Source organism: Xylocopa sonorina, chromosome 1, assembly GCF_050948175.1.
Source record: "Xylocopa sonorina isolate GNS202 chromosome 1, iyXylSono1_principal, whole genome shotgun sequence".
NCBI classification, from domain to species: domain Eukaryota; kingdom Metazoa; phylum Arthropoda; class Insecta; order Hymenoptera; family Apidae; genus Xylocopa; species Xylocopa sonorina.
This window is the reverse complement of record NC_135193.1, coordinates 19839186-19857135: the sequence shown is the minus strand read 5'-3', so window position 1 is coordinate 19857135 and position 17950 is coordinate 19839186. Positions and strand designations below refer to the sequence as shown.

Below are 17950 nucleotides of genomic sequence, written 5' to 3'. Positions count from 1 at the left end.
GGTAAGTCTGCTGAATCTGCGGATAGATAATGGCAAAGATACGAGTACGTCGTTAATAAGAGATTTCCGGCGTTCCACGGGGTGAAACGCGAATTTATTTGGAAAAATTCCTATGTCGTTGTTCGATCCATTTTTTTTCACCCATTCTAATTAGCATTTTTAATTTCCTTTTTCCTTTAACCCTTTTCGCATCGAGCTGAACATTTTTCTTAAATAAAATGCGAGGTAACTTCTCTGAAACGGATGCAGACGAAATTAACGTGTATTGATTTTTACGATCTACCGTTTTCCTTCTATGCGTCAAACATTTCGTTGTTTTCCTTACTCTTTAGTCCCTGCGTTCGTGGAACTGCCATAATCGAAAAGAAACGGATTTTTTAGAGAAAAATTTGTAATTAGAGGACATTATATTTAATTGAAGTCATATTATATATATATCGTTTCTACATCTCGAAGGAAGTCTCGCAAATAATAAAGTATAATCGACGCATGCTTTTATCAATTCAAATGAGAACAGGTCAAAACAATAAAACCATAAAAACTCTCATTGTCAGCATGAGCCGATCTTGAACCGATGCTTTTTTAATTTGCGGCAACTGCAGCTATAAATTTTAACAAAAAACAAACTGTTACACAAGAGAAAAACATCTTATTTGAGAGAGAAAAACTTTTAGTTATAGAGAAAAACACGATTTTATCGGCAAAAATGGTATGTAGAATGTCTCTCTGTTCGCAGAAGATGTGAATCGGCTACAGATAACTACCTTCTGATGTGCAATAAACGTGAATTGACATTTCAGATTAGCGAGAGACAGTGCTACTTTTTACTAACACAAAACTCTGTAACATTTTAAATTTCTTGTCGTTATTCTTATCATTTTATATCTTTAACAACCGTAAATCTCTACTATAAAAACGAGTAACTTTTGTTCTCAACCATTTTCAGTGTTTCGTATCGAAGCAAAGCAGGGTAATTCCTAATTTCGACATAATAATCATACATTTCCGCATGTCATTTCATTTTTCATTATTTTAAGTGACGCACAGGAAACGAAACCGAGTTTTAATCGCAATTTCCCGTACGTCACGCGTTAAATAAACCTGCTTCCTGATTAAAGGATTAACACTGTCGTATCGCGCAGAATTTCTTCCCGGAAGAAACATATAAACTTTATCATTCCATAGAAAAATTCTTATATAGAGAAATCGATAACGAATCCATTGCTCGATGCGCTGAGAGGGTCAATTTCAAAATGATGCATATTTCTTTCGCTAATCACGCGATATTATCAAAGGTACTTATCTCGACGCGTATATCGATTTTTACGACAATTGACAGCGAGGCTTTTGAATCGCGGAGCTTTTGTCAAATTCTGGTCAGCCGACAGAGCGATGTGAGATTTTTCCGGCGAACGATGGTTTTACAAATTTCCACCTGATCCTTCGTAAGAGCAATCGTGAATGATCGATCCGCGTCGACGATGATCAACCACTGGCGATCAATAATGGACAATCTGAGCGACATTTGCTATCTCGTGCGGTTGATTGTCCATCAGATTTCCATCTACTTACGGGTAGGACGCGCGATTAACCTTCTCGTTACGTGACGACGGAAACGAGACGATGATCAATCGGTCCGACAGAGAGAACTATGCGATATTCGACTAAAATTCGTAAGAGAAATCACCAGCGTTCGTTCCTCAGGATCTAATCCTGTACAAATTCTTCTGGATGGCCACGAGCAACGACGATTTCGTTGACCAGGATACGAAGCTCCGTAGCTTAACGTTTAGGAACATAGCTACCGACGTCGTAGCGTTCTCGATCATCTGCGTCGTTCTCTTCGTTCTCGTGGTGCTCACGTCGAAATGTGAGAAGAACGAGGATCGTCTTTACGCGTCTGCGGGCATAGAAACGTTAGTTATGAGATGCACGAGTTGCACGATTCGAAGCTAACGAAATTCTACAAATTTTGTAAATCTTACAGAGTCACCGTGGATCGTCCGCAGCAGGATCGCCCTTTTCGCGTGTCGAGCACAACTTCCGGAGCAACAGGCTACTTTCACGCTTGCGGCGACTCGATCTGCTCGCGAGGAAGAATTCCAAAGCGGAATTACTCGGACGAGGACGTCTCTCGAGTGAGGACGTCCAACGAGAAAAGGGTAACGCAGATCCCGAAAAAATCGATTTTCGGTCTGGGCACGGTGCAACCGCAGAACTCGCAAAGCACTCAAACCACCAACAAAGTATTTGTAAGGAACACGCAGAAATGGTTGATCAGACGGACGAGAAGCGGACACGTCTATGGGAAATACCCGATATAACGTAAAACGGTGTTAATTTCGAGATGTGGTGCTCGTTGAAAATTCGCATTTAAACGGTAGGAAAATTAATCGTAGAGAATCGCAAACGGCTATCCTGCGGGCTTGAGTCGAGCCCGTTGTTTAACATTCCGAACAATTAATAACCGTTGGACGTTATCAAAGGCTCGCAGGTAATGAATCAGTCGATGTGAATTTCCAAGCAAACGATTGTGCGAACTAGCTGTCTGTTAACAATTTCTCGACCTTGTACGTTTGTTAGAAAACATCTCGACCGTTTTCCAGCTCGTTATTTATCTTTCGCATGTCTCCTTAGCGTCCTTTTTCTCTTCTTCGCTATGATTTACGATTTATCTCGAGTGAACGGTGAGTCACTCGGTTCGATGCTGTTTTACAAAGATTTTTTGAACTATTTTATTTTGAGTCAACGTTGATATTGTCCAATAGCGTAAGTTTGTAAAATGTCTTTTATTCATAGGGAATTTTAACACCTTCTTTTCTTTTTGGAGACGAATCATTTTACAAAGGTTCGTCTCCTCTACGCGAAATTTTCTATCGTCTACGTATATTATCGCAATTGCATATTTCTGTGAATAAATACAGTTGATTTTTACGCCCGGACCACGCAGTTTTTTTTATCAACAAGTAATATAAATTATTACTTCTCGTTCGACGCGTTATCGATAAATAAATAAAGGCCTATCGGGTAAAAAACCGGAACATATTGCGTTTCTTAAATCGTGGGTCATAAAAACAGTGTACGATTTTATTACCCAAACATTTGATCCCGTTAACGTATCAACGGTATATAGATTACGAAGCTGAAGTAAATAAATGGAACCTACATTGTTAAACAAACAAATACATGGATTAGAAAAAATTCGATCGACCAATAACAAAATATATTGAAACCTTAGATTTGGCGTAGCATACCACGAAATTGACGAAACGACGCGAAACGACACGTGTCACAAAGTAACAATCCATTCTAAATACTTAAAGGATTATTCCCTTAATTGTTAACTTTATTGCTCGATAACTCGTAAAGATACCGCTCTATTAATACAAGCTGTGTAACTACGTAGTTCATCATGATCCCTTAATTACTCCAGCGCGATGTCTAGTGAATGAGAAAGGTGTACGTCGCGAAATAATGACCGAGCCTGCGCTCATCGATCCACGATGAAACCATAGAAACAACTAACAGACAGGAACCAAAACAAAGTCGTCCATTCGGACTCGTTGTTTTTCCTACGAGCAATTTTCACCCGATTGTTCTGTCGAGGAAACGTCGGGAAATTTTCCACGTGGCAGAAGATCGTCATTTCGAACGATGGACATCAAGGACAGCAGCGACGAAGAGGAGATGCATAACATCTCTGCGTTTACTAAATTCGACGAGAGCATCGAGGTGAGAAATGCTGAAGAAATACAGAGTCCAATGAACCGCAGGCCATCCAGCTCGAGAAGATCTAGGCAACATCCGATGAACGAGAGCGTAAGGAACATGGAAGCGAATTCGCCGCGCGAAAAACTGAATTTCAGACGGTGCGCACAAACTCGAGTGAAATTTAAGTAACGATAGAGTAAAGTATACTTTTCTGTAGAACGGAAATATCACTTTCAGGTATTCTGATAACGATAACAGTTTTGGGAAATCTATGGGCCTCAACAGCGATCCATCAGACAGCGAAGAAAGCGACGACGACGACATCCAAGGAACCAGCAACGTCCAACCCGTAGAAATTTATAATCCTAAGGATTTCGAGGATTTACAAGTGTCCACGGAGGTGAAGGAATTATTTCAGAACATCATGAGGTATCCACTGAGAATTTTCAAAGATCATTTACCTAGTGAACGGCAGATAAATCTTGAAAATCGAAAATTGAAAGATGCAAAACATTTTTGCAGGTATACTCCGCAGAAAATAGAGCTAAATTATAAGCTGATACCGTTTATCCCTGACTACATCCCAGCAGTCGGTGATATAGACGCCTTCATAAAAGTCCCACGACCGGATGGTGTCGATGACAAAATTGGTTTAACAGTTCTAGACGAGCCCTGCACCGATCAGTCCGATCCCGCTGTGCTTCATCTGCAATTACGGAGCCATTTAAGAAGCGCAGGTGCGGCCAGGCAAACGGTGATAAAAAGGATCGAGGACGCTGAGAAAAATGGCAAGTCCATTGATAAGTGGATAGAGGATATAAATCAGCTTCACAGGAGCAAACACCCACCAGCTGTGAACTTAACGAAACCCATGCCAGACATCGATTCGTTGCTTCAACAATGGCCACCGGAAGTCGAGGAAAAACTGAACGAGTCCGAATTAGATTTCACAAGTCTAGACTGCGACCTACCACAGTTCGTTGATCTCATTTGCAATCTCTTAGATATACCATCGGAGGAAGACACGCGACTTGAAGCGCTTCACACACTTTTTACACTTTATCTAGAAGTTCGAAACGTTAGAGCTCAGAAATATTGAGAGTTTTATTCTTGACAGAGATTTCGAAGCGTAAGGAATTTGTCAAGAACTGACGTTTCAAATTAACTGTACTAAGAATTGAGTAGTCTTCTTTTTATAAATAGGTGTACATAAAATGTGTAAAAAGATGGTAATCTTCGTTATTTGTACATATTATTGAAACATAAATTCTATTTTTGTATGATATATGAAGCTAACGATACCGTTAATTGAGGAAATTATGATCGATTATATATATAGCTGCAACTTCAGATAGTGTAATCGGAGACTGTTCATTGCCTGTTTAATTGAGGCAATTACTATTGAACAGAAATGTATCTCGATTACAACAATATATCAATTGTACATAAACTTATGTAATACTAAATCGTAATAATATATTTTTCTCTTGAAAAAATGTTATTTCTTTTTAATTTTGTTTTTAAGAATAGCGCAGACATCCCGGATGCCTGGTTTTCTGATAAGCAATAATCACATACATTTTTTCTTATCGATTTTCTGAAAATGCATAAATAAATGACTCTCAAATATTAATTCTCTCTAGTCGTAAATTTATCCGTGAAACTGTAAAATACAGGAAAAGAAACTAAGCTTTACATATTAATTTTAGTACCCTAACAAACATATGAATGCGTCATTTAAATAAAATTGAACAACTTAGAAATTGAATGGGTGAAAAGTGTGATATTGCAACAGTGAAGATCTATGACAAGTTGAGCACCGCTCCGATTATACATGAATCATAGTATTAATCACGTGACGACCAATGTGTACTTTATTTTTCCTCATGTGCATTCATGTATTCGGTAACAGTTAACTATGTCTGAATAATTTCAATGCGCCGTTGCTGAATCGATAGTTTCAACTGTAAAATGTGTTTAAAGTGACACTGTTTCAAAAATGGATATTCCTACGAACGCAAATGTGATGATAAATACCAATGTCGATGACAGCATCAACGACTCTTTGAACAGTGATGACAGAGACAGATTGTTGAAACCAAGAAACAATTTTGCATCATATTCAAATGATGACATCTACGTTCGATTTCGGGTATTTAATTAAAACTACTTTCTTCTCAGTGTTATTTTCGGAAACTGATATAACCTGTCTGTACACCTGTTGTAAACAAAGTGTAAGTGAAATTTGTTATTGTTGTTAATAATTTATTTTCCTGTTTTTGATAGAACATTACTATCAACCATGGTAATGCATCATCGCAAAGTATTGCGGAGACGCTTTCCAGTAACCCAAGGAGACTAAATACGGAAGAAATGACTCCTGGTGCTACCAATTTCTTATCAACTAATTACGAGGTAATTCCATAGCATTTTCTTTTAAATATTTGTCTTAACGTTTATTTTTAATCATGAGAAACTTAGTATGTCGATCGTCGATGAAACTAATCTCAAAACTAATTAAATTTATATAAATATGTGTTATGTAATTTTATATATTGTTATTACCTCTTAGAGTTTAGATTATGATCCATGCGAGAATCATCTTCTTCAAAATGAAGAAAGGAAAAAAGGATATAAGTTTGTAGTTAAGAAGAATTTTGCCAGATGGTTCATATTCTTATTAATAGGCATTTGCACTGCGCTTATAGCTAGTTTTGTAGATATTTCTATAGATCAATTAACCAACCTGAAATATGGATGTTTAAAGTATTGTATCCTTTTACGTTATAATGTATATGTATAAGAGAAAAAGAATATAAATTCTATTATTATTCCTTAGAGTTAATAATAGATGTTGATCGGTGTGTAAAAACAAGCTGTCTATGGGTACCATATATACTATGGTTGACTCTAAATTTTGCACCTGTTTTAATAGGAGCTGTTCTAGTTTCCTACGTAGAGCCTGTTGCTGCAGGCAGTGGCATTCCACAGGTGAAATGTTATTTAAACGGAATCAAAGTGCCCCGAGTTGTTAGAATAAAAACTTTAGCTGTAAAAATTGTAGGTGTAATCTGTACAGTAGTGGGAGGCCTAGCTGGTGGAAAAGTAAATATTTTTGTCTCCTTTTTGTTATTATTTATCGCTCATAAAAAAATGTTTTCTAATATAGGATGAAAAATTATTCTAGGAAGGACCTATGATACACTCTGGAGCTGTGGTAGCAGCTGGAATATCACAGGGGAAAAGCACTACGTTTAAAAAAGACTTAGGAATATTTAAATATTTTAGAGAAGATCACGAAAAACGGGATTTTGTATCGGGAGGTGCAGCTTCGGGTGTATCCGCTGCTTTTGGTGCACCAATTGGTAAGTACTAGAAAACATATAAATATATATAATATTAATTACTGTAAAATTAATTTAGGGGGAGTATTATTCAGTATCGAAGAAGGGACTAGCTTTTTTAATCAAAGTCTTACATGGAGAACATTTTTCGCTAGTATGATTACTACGTTCACGTTAAATATTATCCTTAGCACTTACCATGGAAGACCTGGCGATCTTTCCTACCCAGGCTTGCTAAATCTTGGAAAATTTGAGACAATACCTTATCAAATTTATGAAATCCCCCTGTTCATGGTAGTGGGAACAGTTGGTGGACTTTTGGGAGCATGTTGGAATTATCTGAATTATAAAATCAGCTGTTTTCGTTTGAAATATATAAAAAAGAAATGGTTGAAAGTAATAGAGGCTCTTGTAGTCGCTGCAATAAGTGCATCAATGGGATTCACAATGATTTACTTTCTAAACGATTGTAAACCATTAGGACGAGATCCCACCAAGTTTCCTATTCAGATGTATTGCAATGAAGGTGAATATAGTGCGGCCGCGGCTTTATGGTTTCAAACACCAGAAAGTAGTGTACGATCTTTATTTCATGATCCTCAGGGTATGCTATAATAATACATTGTATATAGTAAACAACATGGAATGCATACTATAAACCTGCTATTTGTAGGTTCCCATAATGACATAACTTTAGCTGTTTTTGTTGTTCTCTATTTTTTCCTGGCTGTTGCTACATTTGGTCTATCCATGTCCAGTGGACTTTTCATACCATCCCTCCTGATTGGTTCTGCATGGGGTAGATTGATTGGATCAGGCCTTGCAAAACTTTTCCCAAATTGTGTAAGAGAATAGTCATATAAACCATTATGTGCTCCATTGTGTTGCTTATGAACTGTTCTGAATAATTACAGGTGTTCTTAAATCCGGGAAAATATGCTTTATTAGGTGCAGCTGCTCAATTGGGAGGAGTGGTTAGAATGACGATTAGTTTAACTGCTATCCTCATAGAAGCTACGCAAGGAATATCCTTTGGTTTGCCAGTTATCATAGTTCTTATCATGGCTAAATGGGTTGGAGACTTTTTTAATGAGGCATGGAAATACATTGATCTACATTTTCTTTGTTTTGAAGATATTAACGGTTTAATTAAATAATTTTTATCATATCTTATTCTGTAGGGAATTTATGAAATTCATACACAAATGGCTGGAGTTCCCATATTACCATGGGAAGCCCCGCCATTATCAAACAACATATATGCCAGTGAAATAATGAGTCATCCAGTAGTAACATTAAAAACTGTAGAAAATGTAGGGCATATAGTAGAACTTCTCAAATGCGTAACATTTAATGGATTTCCTGTAGTTGATCCCCCTAATAGTGACCAGGTAACAAACATTAGTATTGTGTTACAGTACATAACAAATTTTGTATCATCTTGTTACATCTATTTTTCTATTTATTATTCTAGACTGAAATCCATTCATACGGACGATTCCGAGGATTAATATTACGCTCCCAGTTAATAGTGTTATTACAAAATAAAATTTTCAACGAATACGCAGAATCTTGGGATAAATTGCTGAGTATTAAGTTATTCAGACAGGAATATCCTAGGTATCCAACTATTGACCAAGTGACAATAACTGAAGAAGATAAAACGTGTATGATAGATTTAAGGCCTTTTATGAATCCTTCTCCCTACACATTGCAACATGTTAGTATCCACTAGCATTTTGCTATCTAATTAGTGTAGATTTAAAGGAGCATTTATATCATTAACTTCATTGTCGTTTTCAGTCAGCAACACTGCCACGGACATTTAGACTTTTTAGAGCCTTAGGTCTTCGACATTTACCAGTTATTAATGATACTAATGAGGTATTAATAGCTTTTCTCGACTATTTACTCTGCCCTCTCTGTAACAGATATTGTAAAATTACATTTCTTGTTTAGGTAATTGGAATTATTACAAGGAAAGATGTTGCTAGATTTAGAATATGGAAACACAGAGGAAGAATGGGATTAGATGAACTTTTAATTACTAATAAGATTTAATTTATAATATTTGTATATATACAGAATTTTATATCAATTTATGAGATTAAGTTTATAATGATATTATTATGTGTACTGACTATGCTTTCTTATATACGCATAGAAAGAGAAGATTTTTAACTTCTACTATTTAACTTAAAAAATCAGAGTATTATTAAAAATAAAGGAACAAAATCAACCAAAGATAAAGTACACATAGTATTAATTATTTATAAATAATTGCCAGCCTAGCCACGACCATAATTTAAAAAATAAATATACAGGTAGAGTTATTAATAGTAGAAGAAAGTAATATTCGTATGATGATATATACATGGGAACGGATATCCTTTGTGATTATCCTTAGAATACGTGAAACCTTTATATATATAATCTGGAACAGTAAGAAATATTTCATGAAAACAAATACATTTATTTCTATTTGACATTCGTTCTTCTCACTCGCACAATTAATAAATCTTCTTACGCAGCTCACGCACCTCAAACAATTACTTTACTATGTATATTTCGACACAGTGTCAATGTGATGCAATAAATTTATTACAAAAATCAGACTAAAAATTCTATTACAATAAATATTCATAAAATCCAATTCCTGCATTGAAGGAAATACGAAGAAATACTGCCAATTGATAACAAATTTCTGTTCCAAGAATGAATCATCTTGAGATAGCAGTAACGTATAAAGCAAAAAAAGAACTATCTCCTTCTAGTTACGAATAAACTGGGGCTCTAAGATTGTTTTGCAGTTATACACCAGTAAAAAGAATACTTTAGTCGAAACTTACGTGCAACTACGATGATTGTCTTCACCTTGTTGATAATACAGTAAATACGAGTGTGCCCAAGGGCAATGAATAAATAACAAAATCGTTGAAACTTAATATAGATGTCAACGTGAAATTACCAACGTGCAATTAATTTTCTTATCGAGACACGTGTGATGCGAAAGAGTAATGATACTACCTACAACAGTTCGCCATTTCTATGATTGGATTTCGACCTCGATACATTCGGTGCGTGCGCATACATTAATAAAGAGAGGCATAATTCAAATTATTTTTTGAGCTGTTCTTTTGAAAAAGCATATTCTTTTATGTAATCCTTATTAAAATATATTGTGTATTATTAAAAAAATGAACAATTGCAAATGAAGTAGGAAAAATATACTTTAAAACCGGCTACACGGTTCTATTTAATTAAGAAGCAACAACATATAAATATAGATTGCTGACGATATCTCGCGACACGAAAGAAGAAATTATAATTCAGAAATACCACGATGCTCAAAGAATGGCATAATTCAAAATTAGAATTATTAGTAATCGTCAAGGAATTAGAAAAGGATATAAAATTAACTTATATTGATAGTAGAATATCAGCAGAAAGATTGAAGATGGGTCATTGTAAAAGTTAGTGTTGATAAAAAAATGCTTAAGAGACATGAAAATGAATTTACTACAATAGTCAGCAATTAATGTATACATATATGATCAGCCTATTGAAGTATTAATATAGAAATATTTATTTGAACTCTATAGAGAAAAATATATATTACAAAAGAACATCATCTATTGTATGAACAATTGCATAAGGTGTAAACGATATGTTCATTGATTTGTCATCCATTAGTGGATAATGAAACACAAAAAAAGTTAAATTCACTGCTGAATAGAACATAAGTGCTATACAATATACAAAAAACAGTAATAAAAAGAACTCGTTAATATAATAACAATAATACTCCATATAAGTAATACTGCGAAACGTCTACCTAATAAATACTTTAGACGAGGTAATGTAAATATTACTATGCTTTACAAATGAAATACGTTGTTACTAGTTAACCTATTGTTATACTTGCGAACACGAAACTTTAAAGTCCGAAAAATGTACTAAAATCTTTCGACGCGAACTCTTTTAAAAAACTGATTGGCATCATTATGCATTATCGTGAAATATTTTGTACTGTTTGACACCGAAGTGTTCTTGTATCTCGAAAGCGTATCTTCCTGGCGAATTCACTGTTTAAGTCTCACCTTCCTCTAATCTGAAAGAACCGAAGGAAACTTGTCAAAATTTTCTCTTTCCTTGAAAGAACCGTAAGAAGATTTACCATAAACTCCGAATATTTCTAAGAAAATGATCATGTCAATCGACGTGAAAGGAGTATAAAATGATCATTGAACAGGCACGATAACGTAGACGAACATTCGGAGTATTTTTACGAGTCTTCGACAATGTCATGTATTTTAAGACGCGGTCGGTTCGGTCAATTGTTTTGCGGTCTCTCAGGTCGTACACCTGTCCGTCGTGAAGTTGCAGACGGGAGTAGGAAGGGGTTATGGTCAATAAACGCAACCACGTCACACGCAGCCTATCGGCGACCCCGCTTGGCCCCTTAAAGTGGCTCCGAACGAAAATCTTACATGTCGGCCGATATTGCTTTTGTGCGTTTGTCTACGACGTATCTTAAGAAAAACCAAACTGATTTTTCAACGAACGGCATCGGTGGATGTGTTTCGCCGCGAGGAAGATCCAGATGTAGAATAGGATCGGTCCACGGCACGGATTCGCTCTAGAACGGGTTAATCGTGCGTTTCAGTGAGCTGACCGAATTGCGTCCGCCATTGTTGTGATTGGTGAACGTTCCAGAGAAGACAGCGTTCTTAGATTGCGGCGCATGCGCGTTCCGTCCTACTTGACGACGCTCTTCTTTCGAATTTTGGGAGACACGCACACACAAAGCAACAGCGGCACAGGTAGCTTGCACGCACACGCGCGCAAACATACACGTATTTCGAAAACAGTGTCCGCCGCTCGATTTTTGCGCACGTGCTATGGAATTTTTTTCGATCCTCTACCCGCGACTTTTTCGAGTAACGGAAATCGAATTAATTCTCACGTTCCACGCTTTCTACAGTGAAGAAAATGGTTACAGTGTTTCCTAAGGGTGACCGTCAGGTTGATGTCTTTTTGTTCCGAGCGTGAATACATTTTTTATCGCCTTTATCGATGATCTTATTTAACGAGAATCCACGTATACATGTGCACGCACACATAGCCGCGACATTCTAAAATTCAATCGTGCCTAAGCGAAACAAACGATGACAATAATTAATACAATACCAAATATGTAAATGAACTTTTTTTTTTTTCTTACATCCTCTAAGAGCGTCTAATTAGAATGGTTCTGATCAGTTCTATCGTTTTGTTACAGGTAATTTCTAAAGTGTACAAGTGTAATATAAAAATTGCACTGTATATTTAGGAGTATGTAAAAATAATTAGCCAATGATAGAAAGAGAAGAAAATCACATTTAACCAATAACGCATGCACAAGGTATATTTTATAAAAAATTTGGTACTTGAAATACAGAAAAATGACAAATTATATAGATGACTGTACCTATACCGTGCATAATTGCATGTTATGCCTAAGGCTAAGAAGAAATCTTACCTTAAAAAGGTAAGGGAAATGCGAGAGTACAGACGACAAAAGTTAAGATCAGAAACAGTAGAAGAACGTACTATTAGACTATATTTTGCTGCTGAGAGAATGAAGAACGCTAGAGCAAAAGAAACGGAAGAGCAGGCAGCAATAAGAAGAATGCAGGAAGCTCAGCGTATGGCCAGGCATCGTGCTAAAAAGAAGCGTTGCTTGGATGAAAATTTGGCAAGGGAAATTTCAAAGATCGCCGAACTCTCGAAAATGCCAGACGCAGCAACCATAGCGCAAATGTCAGAAATGAATATGAATAAAATCTCTGCGGAATTAAAGCAAATGATGGAGAGAGGAAAAGTACCAGAACATATAGTTCAAATGGCTCAACTCGCAGAGTTCAGTAAAATGACTGAATTCAATAAAATGTCTCAGGATATGGCTAAAAGATACGAGATGGAGAAAATGGCTGAGTACGCTAAAACTACGGAATACATGAAAATGCAAGAAATTGCGAAGATGTCAGAAATTGCCAAAATGAATGAAATGGTGAAACTTTCGGAAATGGCTAAATATAATGATATTACAAAAATGAATGAGATAGCCAAAATGAACGAAATGATGAAGATGTCACAGATGGCAAAAATTAACGAAGTTCAAAGAATGAACGAAATAGCGAAACTTAATGAAATGGTAAAAATGACCGAAATGGCTAAATATAATAACGATATAACGAAATTAAACGAAATCGCGCAGATAAACGAGATGGCTAAAGAAATAGCAAAAATGAACGAGAAAACAAAAATGAACGAAATGATCAAAATGGCAAATATGCAAAACGATATTACAAAGATGCCTGAGTATTCTAAGATGGCAGAAATGGCAAAATTAACCGAACTGGCTAAACTAAATGAAATTACAATAACAAAATTGAACGACCCGCCGCCGCCAAAAGTACCAGAAATCCCTCGAATACCTGAACCTGTGATTACTGTGCCAAATCCAAGAAATTTGCAAAACGTTCAAACTGTTCAAGTAGCACAGGCGAGCCCATCCAGTACGATAAACTTCCCTACCGTACCGGGTCAAGGGAAATATGCTCAGCTACTGGTAATTATCGAGGAACTCGGAAGGGATATTCGCCTTTCCTACGCTGGCAGTCGCAGCGCGGCTGAACGCCTGAAAATGGGTATCCAGCATGCTAGAATTCTTGTACGGGAATGTTTACTGGAAACGGAACACAATGCACGGCAATGATCTGCCGATATACTTAGCAATTAGATTTTTAGTCGATTATTTTATAAAGTAATGCTATGTACGTTGTATGAAGTACAGCAGTATGTTTTAAAGGGAGTGTCTTAGCATCCACAAAAACGTACACGTTACATTTATTATTTTCTTTCTTCTACAATATCATTAATTGTATGTTCATTTAAAAAGTGCAAGAAGTTAAAGATAATGGAAAGATTGACGAAATTATAACTGTATAATTTAATATCACTTTCCATAACAAACGAAGTTGATTTGAAGTTATGCATTTTTGTGGATGCCTAAAGAAAATTAATTATTCAATAGTGCACACACATACAATATTGAATATAAATGAAATGAAAAAAAAAAATAGTTGTTTCTTTTGTTTTTTTTTGTTTTTTTTTCTCTTTTTGATTAGGGAAGATGTAAAGACAACTATTTTGTATGCATAGAATCGAATTTTAGAGGAGTTGTTTCTTCTTATTAAGTTCTTAATTAGCGAATAGAGAAAGGTAACGTTAGACAGAGACAATTTATACACTGAAGAGTCTTCATTTATATTTTCTAAGGAAGGTATATTGCATTTTTTGGTTGAAACAATGGGTACCTAGTAATTACCTACAGTATACATGCAAGAAAAAAAATTGATCAAACAAAATGTACCTATGGAAAGTATAATCATTGAATATAACTGACTACGAGGTATATCTAAATAAAAAGAAAAACAATTTTGTATAATATTGTCTATTGATTTTATACCCTGAAATCAAACCTATATGTAGCGTGTGTAATCGTTTCAAAATTGGCGCCACATGTTACACGAAGTAAGCGAATAGTTTATAAGTTGACTTAGAAGCGCTGTTTGAATCACTAGTATACGATATTGGTATACAAATACTAGTCTAAAGGAACAGAAGTCAATAGTTTTAAGATTTTATAGAACATTACGCTTAATTTTTATTTATACTTATTTATTGCGTGAAATATATATTCTATCTTTTGCTAGACCACTAAAACAGGTAAGTTTTACAAATTATGATATAAAAATATGTATATTATTTAAGGTTATACTTGTGCTACCTTTGACTTTAATTTTTAATGATTATACCGAATTACTTTCGCATGATGTTCTTCAGCTTTAGAAATTATGTTTTTATTATATGTTCTAGTTTTGGATTTCTATGTAAAATTGATTGTTTACCGAGACCTAGTTGATATATTGCAATATTTAGTTCATTTTAATTTAGATTCTCTTCATACATTATTTGTTAGGATATTTATTTAAAAAAAAAAGAACAGTTAGAAGATGGAAGAAGAACGAGGAAACGTAGAAGTTCCTACAAAGGTCACAGAACCATTACTCAGTGTACCAAATCCGAGAGCCCTCCAACAAACTGTCCCCTCTGTACCTGGCCAATCGAAATACGTACAGCTGCTTAATGTTATAGAAGAACTTGGCCATGAGGTGCGACCTACCTATGCTGGCAGTCGTACTTCTATAGAGAAAATTAAGCGTGGTATTGTACACGCACGTATTCTAGTTAGAGAATGTTTAGTTGAAACCGAGAAAAGTGCTCGCCAATAAGTCAGAAGCTTAAGAAGCTTATACGTATATAATCTGTAACTGACCAACAATTCTAAAGCTACTAAACTATAACATAGAAAAACATATATTTTTGCCAAAAGAAATATTGCACTTGCATTCTAAGGAAATGGAAGAATCGAAATAATATTTTATCTACCTCGAACTTTATACAAACTGATTAATAACTTTTAATCATATATCTACTATAATTTTTATCATTTTTTAAATATTCTTAGAGGAATCATACATCATCGTGTATTTATTTTACAAGATAAGCTATTATTTATTAATTTTTTTCTTTACCAAAGAGTACAATAAAGGTAGTCAATATATATATATGTAGATGCTACAACTTAATAGGCAATTATAATTTGTCTAATTTGACTAATAAGTACAAAATAGTCTACAAAAATTACTATTTTTATGTAACTGACAATTCATTATTAAAATGGCTCAAACAATGTATTTTGTTTGGCTTAAAATCAAGGAGTACACAGGAATTTATTTAATTAAACTACTGATAGTACAAAGCTCTTCCAAGTCATAGAAAGCCAATGTAGTATTAATACTTAATAATATATATTTATAATAAGAAATGTATATTGTGGTGTACTGAAGTAACTACATATTACGAAAATATTTAATGCGAAAAGACAAAAAGTTCCTATAGTACATAAATGATTTTTGCTCAGATTTCTATAAATTTATTACATATGAGAAATAAAACCAATGATCATATCTTGTTCCTAAAAATTAATTATGATATGATCTCGAATGTAACGCTACATTTAAACCAAAAAGTACAAGTTATACATATTTAAATAATATATGTATGTAACAAGTGTTCAATGTGAATGAATGATTCAAACAGAGTTTCCATACATAGTTATCAAAACTTTTTAAGCCTTTACTACTGTGTAATAAAAATCGACCTCATATCAAATATCATCAAACAAACTGTATTTCTTATAAAAAAAAATAACAAAAATATCAAACAAAATTGGAAATATTGATATGTTGATGTAACTGCGTACAAGTAAATGTAAACTTGTAATAATTGAAACACTGTGTATGTCATTTTTATATAATTTTTATTAACTGTAATATTTATAACTGGAATAAAGATTTTTGCGTGTAAATCCCACAATATATACCTCTTCCATAGAATAATTTTTATTTTTCTATTTTGTTAGAACTTTGAAATTTAATTTCATGTTACAGATTATAAAAACAACTATGTTCCGTACTTTGGATACATTCGATACAGAATTTTCCGCCGATTCTGTTGAATGGTGCCCGATACATCCGTTCAAAGATATATTTGTCTGTGGAACGTATCAATTAATGAAAGATGACGAATTAAGATCCAATAACTCGCAGTCAAAACGTTTAGGAAGAATTTATATGTTCCAAGTGATAGAAAATGGGTGTTTATTGTTGTTGCAAAAAATCGAGGTACCTGCTATATTAGACATAAAATGGGCACACGTTACGTGTCGGAATAAAATTTTACTCGGTGTCGTAAATTCCTTCGGATACCTACAAATTTATCAATTAAAAAATTACGATGGGAAAAAAATCCTAGAACTATTAACCGAAAAAAAGGTTGCAGATGAAGATGAAATTCTTGCACTATCTTTAGATTGGTCTACAGGAAGATTGATGAATAACAATGAGTTAAGTTCAAAAATAGTAGTTAGCGATTCTAGAGGTTTCATATCATTATTCGAAATAAATGAAGGCGAACTTGATAAAATTAATTCGTGGGCTGCGCATCAATTCGAAGCATGGATCACGGCTTTTGATTATTGGGACACAAATACGATATATAGTGGTATGGGGAAGTTTTACAAATTTCTATTGAAATAAGTGGATGTTTCGTAATAAAAAAAACATTTAAGGTGGCGATGACTGTAAATTTCAACGTTTCGATATAAGAATAGGAAATTATGCTAGTGCGTCGAATAAAATTCATGGTGCTGGCGTGACGAGCATTCATAGTAATTCACAAAGAGAATTTTTATTATCATCTGGAAGGTGTTGTATCGAGAATATAATTTAATGATAAGTCGTAATTCCTAATAATGCTAACATAACAATTTTAATGTTTCAGTTACGACGAGATATTAAGATTATGGGATACGAGAAACTTGAAGCAACCGATTTCAGAAACAAATCTCGGTGGTGGTGTTTGGCGCTTGAAGTGGGATCCTTTCGTACGAAGATATTTGCTAGCAGCTTGTATGTATGGCGGATTTAGAATAATCGACTGTGAAAAGACAGAGACTCCGTTTATTATTGATGAATACAACGAGCACGAAAGCATAGCATATGGGTGCGATTGGTCTCTTTTAAATAACGAGGAAGTATCGGAACAAATACTTAAAACAACAGTACAGTCCGTCGTTTTGGTCGGCACTTGTTCTTTCTACGATCATGCATTAAGATTATCGGCGCTGTATTTCGAAAATAGCTAAAAGAAGTTTAATAAAAAAAAAAAGGTAAAATATCACATTTACAAATATATTGTTGTTTATACTTAACTCATTCTTATTT

At 34.7% G+C, this 17950-nt stretch overlaps 6 protein-coding genes across 9 annotated transcripts; all 6 read left to right on the top strand.

Moving 5' to 3' along the window:
- Positions 1-1353: 1353 nt before the first annotated feature.
- LOC143423197 (uncharacterized) lies at positions 1354-2342 on the top strand. The gene is made up of 3 exons (XM_076894343.1): positions 1354-1574; positions 1705-1916; positions 1988-2342. Exons 1-3 carry the CDS (start codon positions 1482-1484, stop codon positions 2322-2324), a joined length of 642 nt encoding a protein of 213 aa, XP_076750458.1. The 5' UTR covers positions 1354-1481; the 3' UTR covers positions 2325-2342.
- A 1210-nt stretch (positions 2343-3552) lies between these two features.
- Ift46 (intraflagellar transport 46) lies at positions 3553-4817 on the top strand. Its single transcript, XM_076894329.1, has 3 exons — positions 3553-3869; positions 3949-4140; positions 4234-4817. Exons 1-3 carry the CDS (start codon positions 3655-3657, stop codon positions 4808-4810), a joined length of 984 nt encoding a protein of 327 aa, XP_076750444.1. The 5' UTR covers positions 3553-3654; the 3' UTR covers positions 4811-4817.
- An 878-nt stretch (positions 4818-5695) lies between these two features.
- Positions 5696-9541, top strand: Clc-b (chloride channel protein 7). The gene is made up of 12 exons (XM_076894943.1): positions 5696-5863; positions 5998-6126; positions 6284-6482; positions 6563-6816; positions 6899-7076; positions 7135-7659; positions 7729-7898; positions 7970-8149; positions 8237-8446; positions 8530-8775; positions 8859-8939; positions 9015-9541. Exons 1-12 carry the CDS (start codon positions 5711-5713, stop codon positions 9114-9116), a joined length of 2427 nt encoding a protein of 808 aa, XP_076751058.1. The 5' UTR covers positions 5696-5710; the 3' UTR covers positions 9117-9541.
- Positions 9542-10770: 1229 nt separating this feature from the next.
- LOC143432667 (uncharacterized) lies at positions 10771-14547 on the top strand. 3 transcript variants are annotated; one of them, XM_076909466.1, is made up of 2 exons: positions 10771-10911; positions 12337-14547. In XM_076909466.1, exon 2 carries the CDS (start codon positions 12550-12552, stop codon positions 13813-13815), a length of 1266 nt encoding a protein of 421 aa, XP_076765581.1. In that variant the 5' UTR covers positions 10771-10911; positions 12337-12549; the 3' UTR covers positions 13816-14547. The 3 variants fall into 3 exon arrangements, with proteins under 3 accessions (XP_076765581.1, XP_076765579.1, XP_076765580.1); XM_076909464.1 differs by lacking the exon at positions 10771-10911 and adding an exon at positions 11740-11878; XM_076909465.1 differs by lacking the exon at positions 10771-10911 and adding an exon at positions 12040-12252.
- A 173-nt stretch (positions 14548-14720) lies between these two features.
- LOC143432669 (cyclin-dependent kinase 2-associated protein 1) lies at positions 14721-16572 on the top strand. Its single transcript, XM_076909469.1, has 2 exons — positions 14721-14832; positions 15082-16572. The coding sequence occupies exon 2, from the start codon at positions 15116-15118 to the stop codon at positions 15392-15394; it is 279 nt and encodes a 92-aa protein (XP_076765584.1). The 5' UTR covers positions 14721-14832; positions 15082-15115; the 3' UTR covers positions 15395-16572.
- LOC143432668 (diphthine methyltransferase) lies at positions 14723-17885 on the top strand. 2 transcript variants are annotated; one of them, XM_076909468.1, is made up of 4 exons: positions 14723-14828; positions 16616-17228; positions 17296-17431; positions 17508-17885. In XM_076909468.1, exons 2-4 carry the CDS (start codon positions 16631-16633, stop codon positions 17869-17871), a joined length of 1098 nt encoding a protein of 365 aa, XP_076765583.1. In that variant the 5' UTR covers positions 14723-14828; positions 16616-16630; the 3' UTR covers positions 17872-17885. The 2 variants fall into 2 exon arrangements, with proteins under 2 accessions (XP_076765583.1, XP_076765582.1); XM_076909467.1 differs by lacking the exon at positions 14723-14828 and adding an exon at positions 16416-16430.
- The last annotated feature ends 65 nt before the right edge of the window (positions 17886-17950 follow it).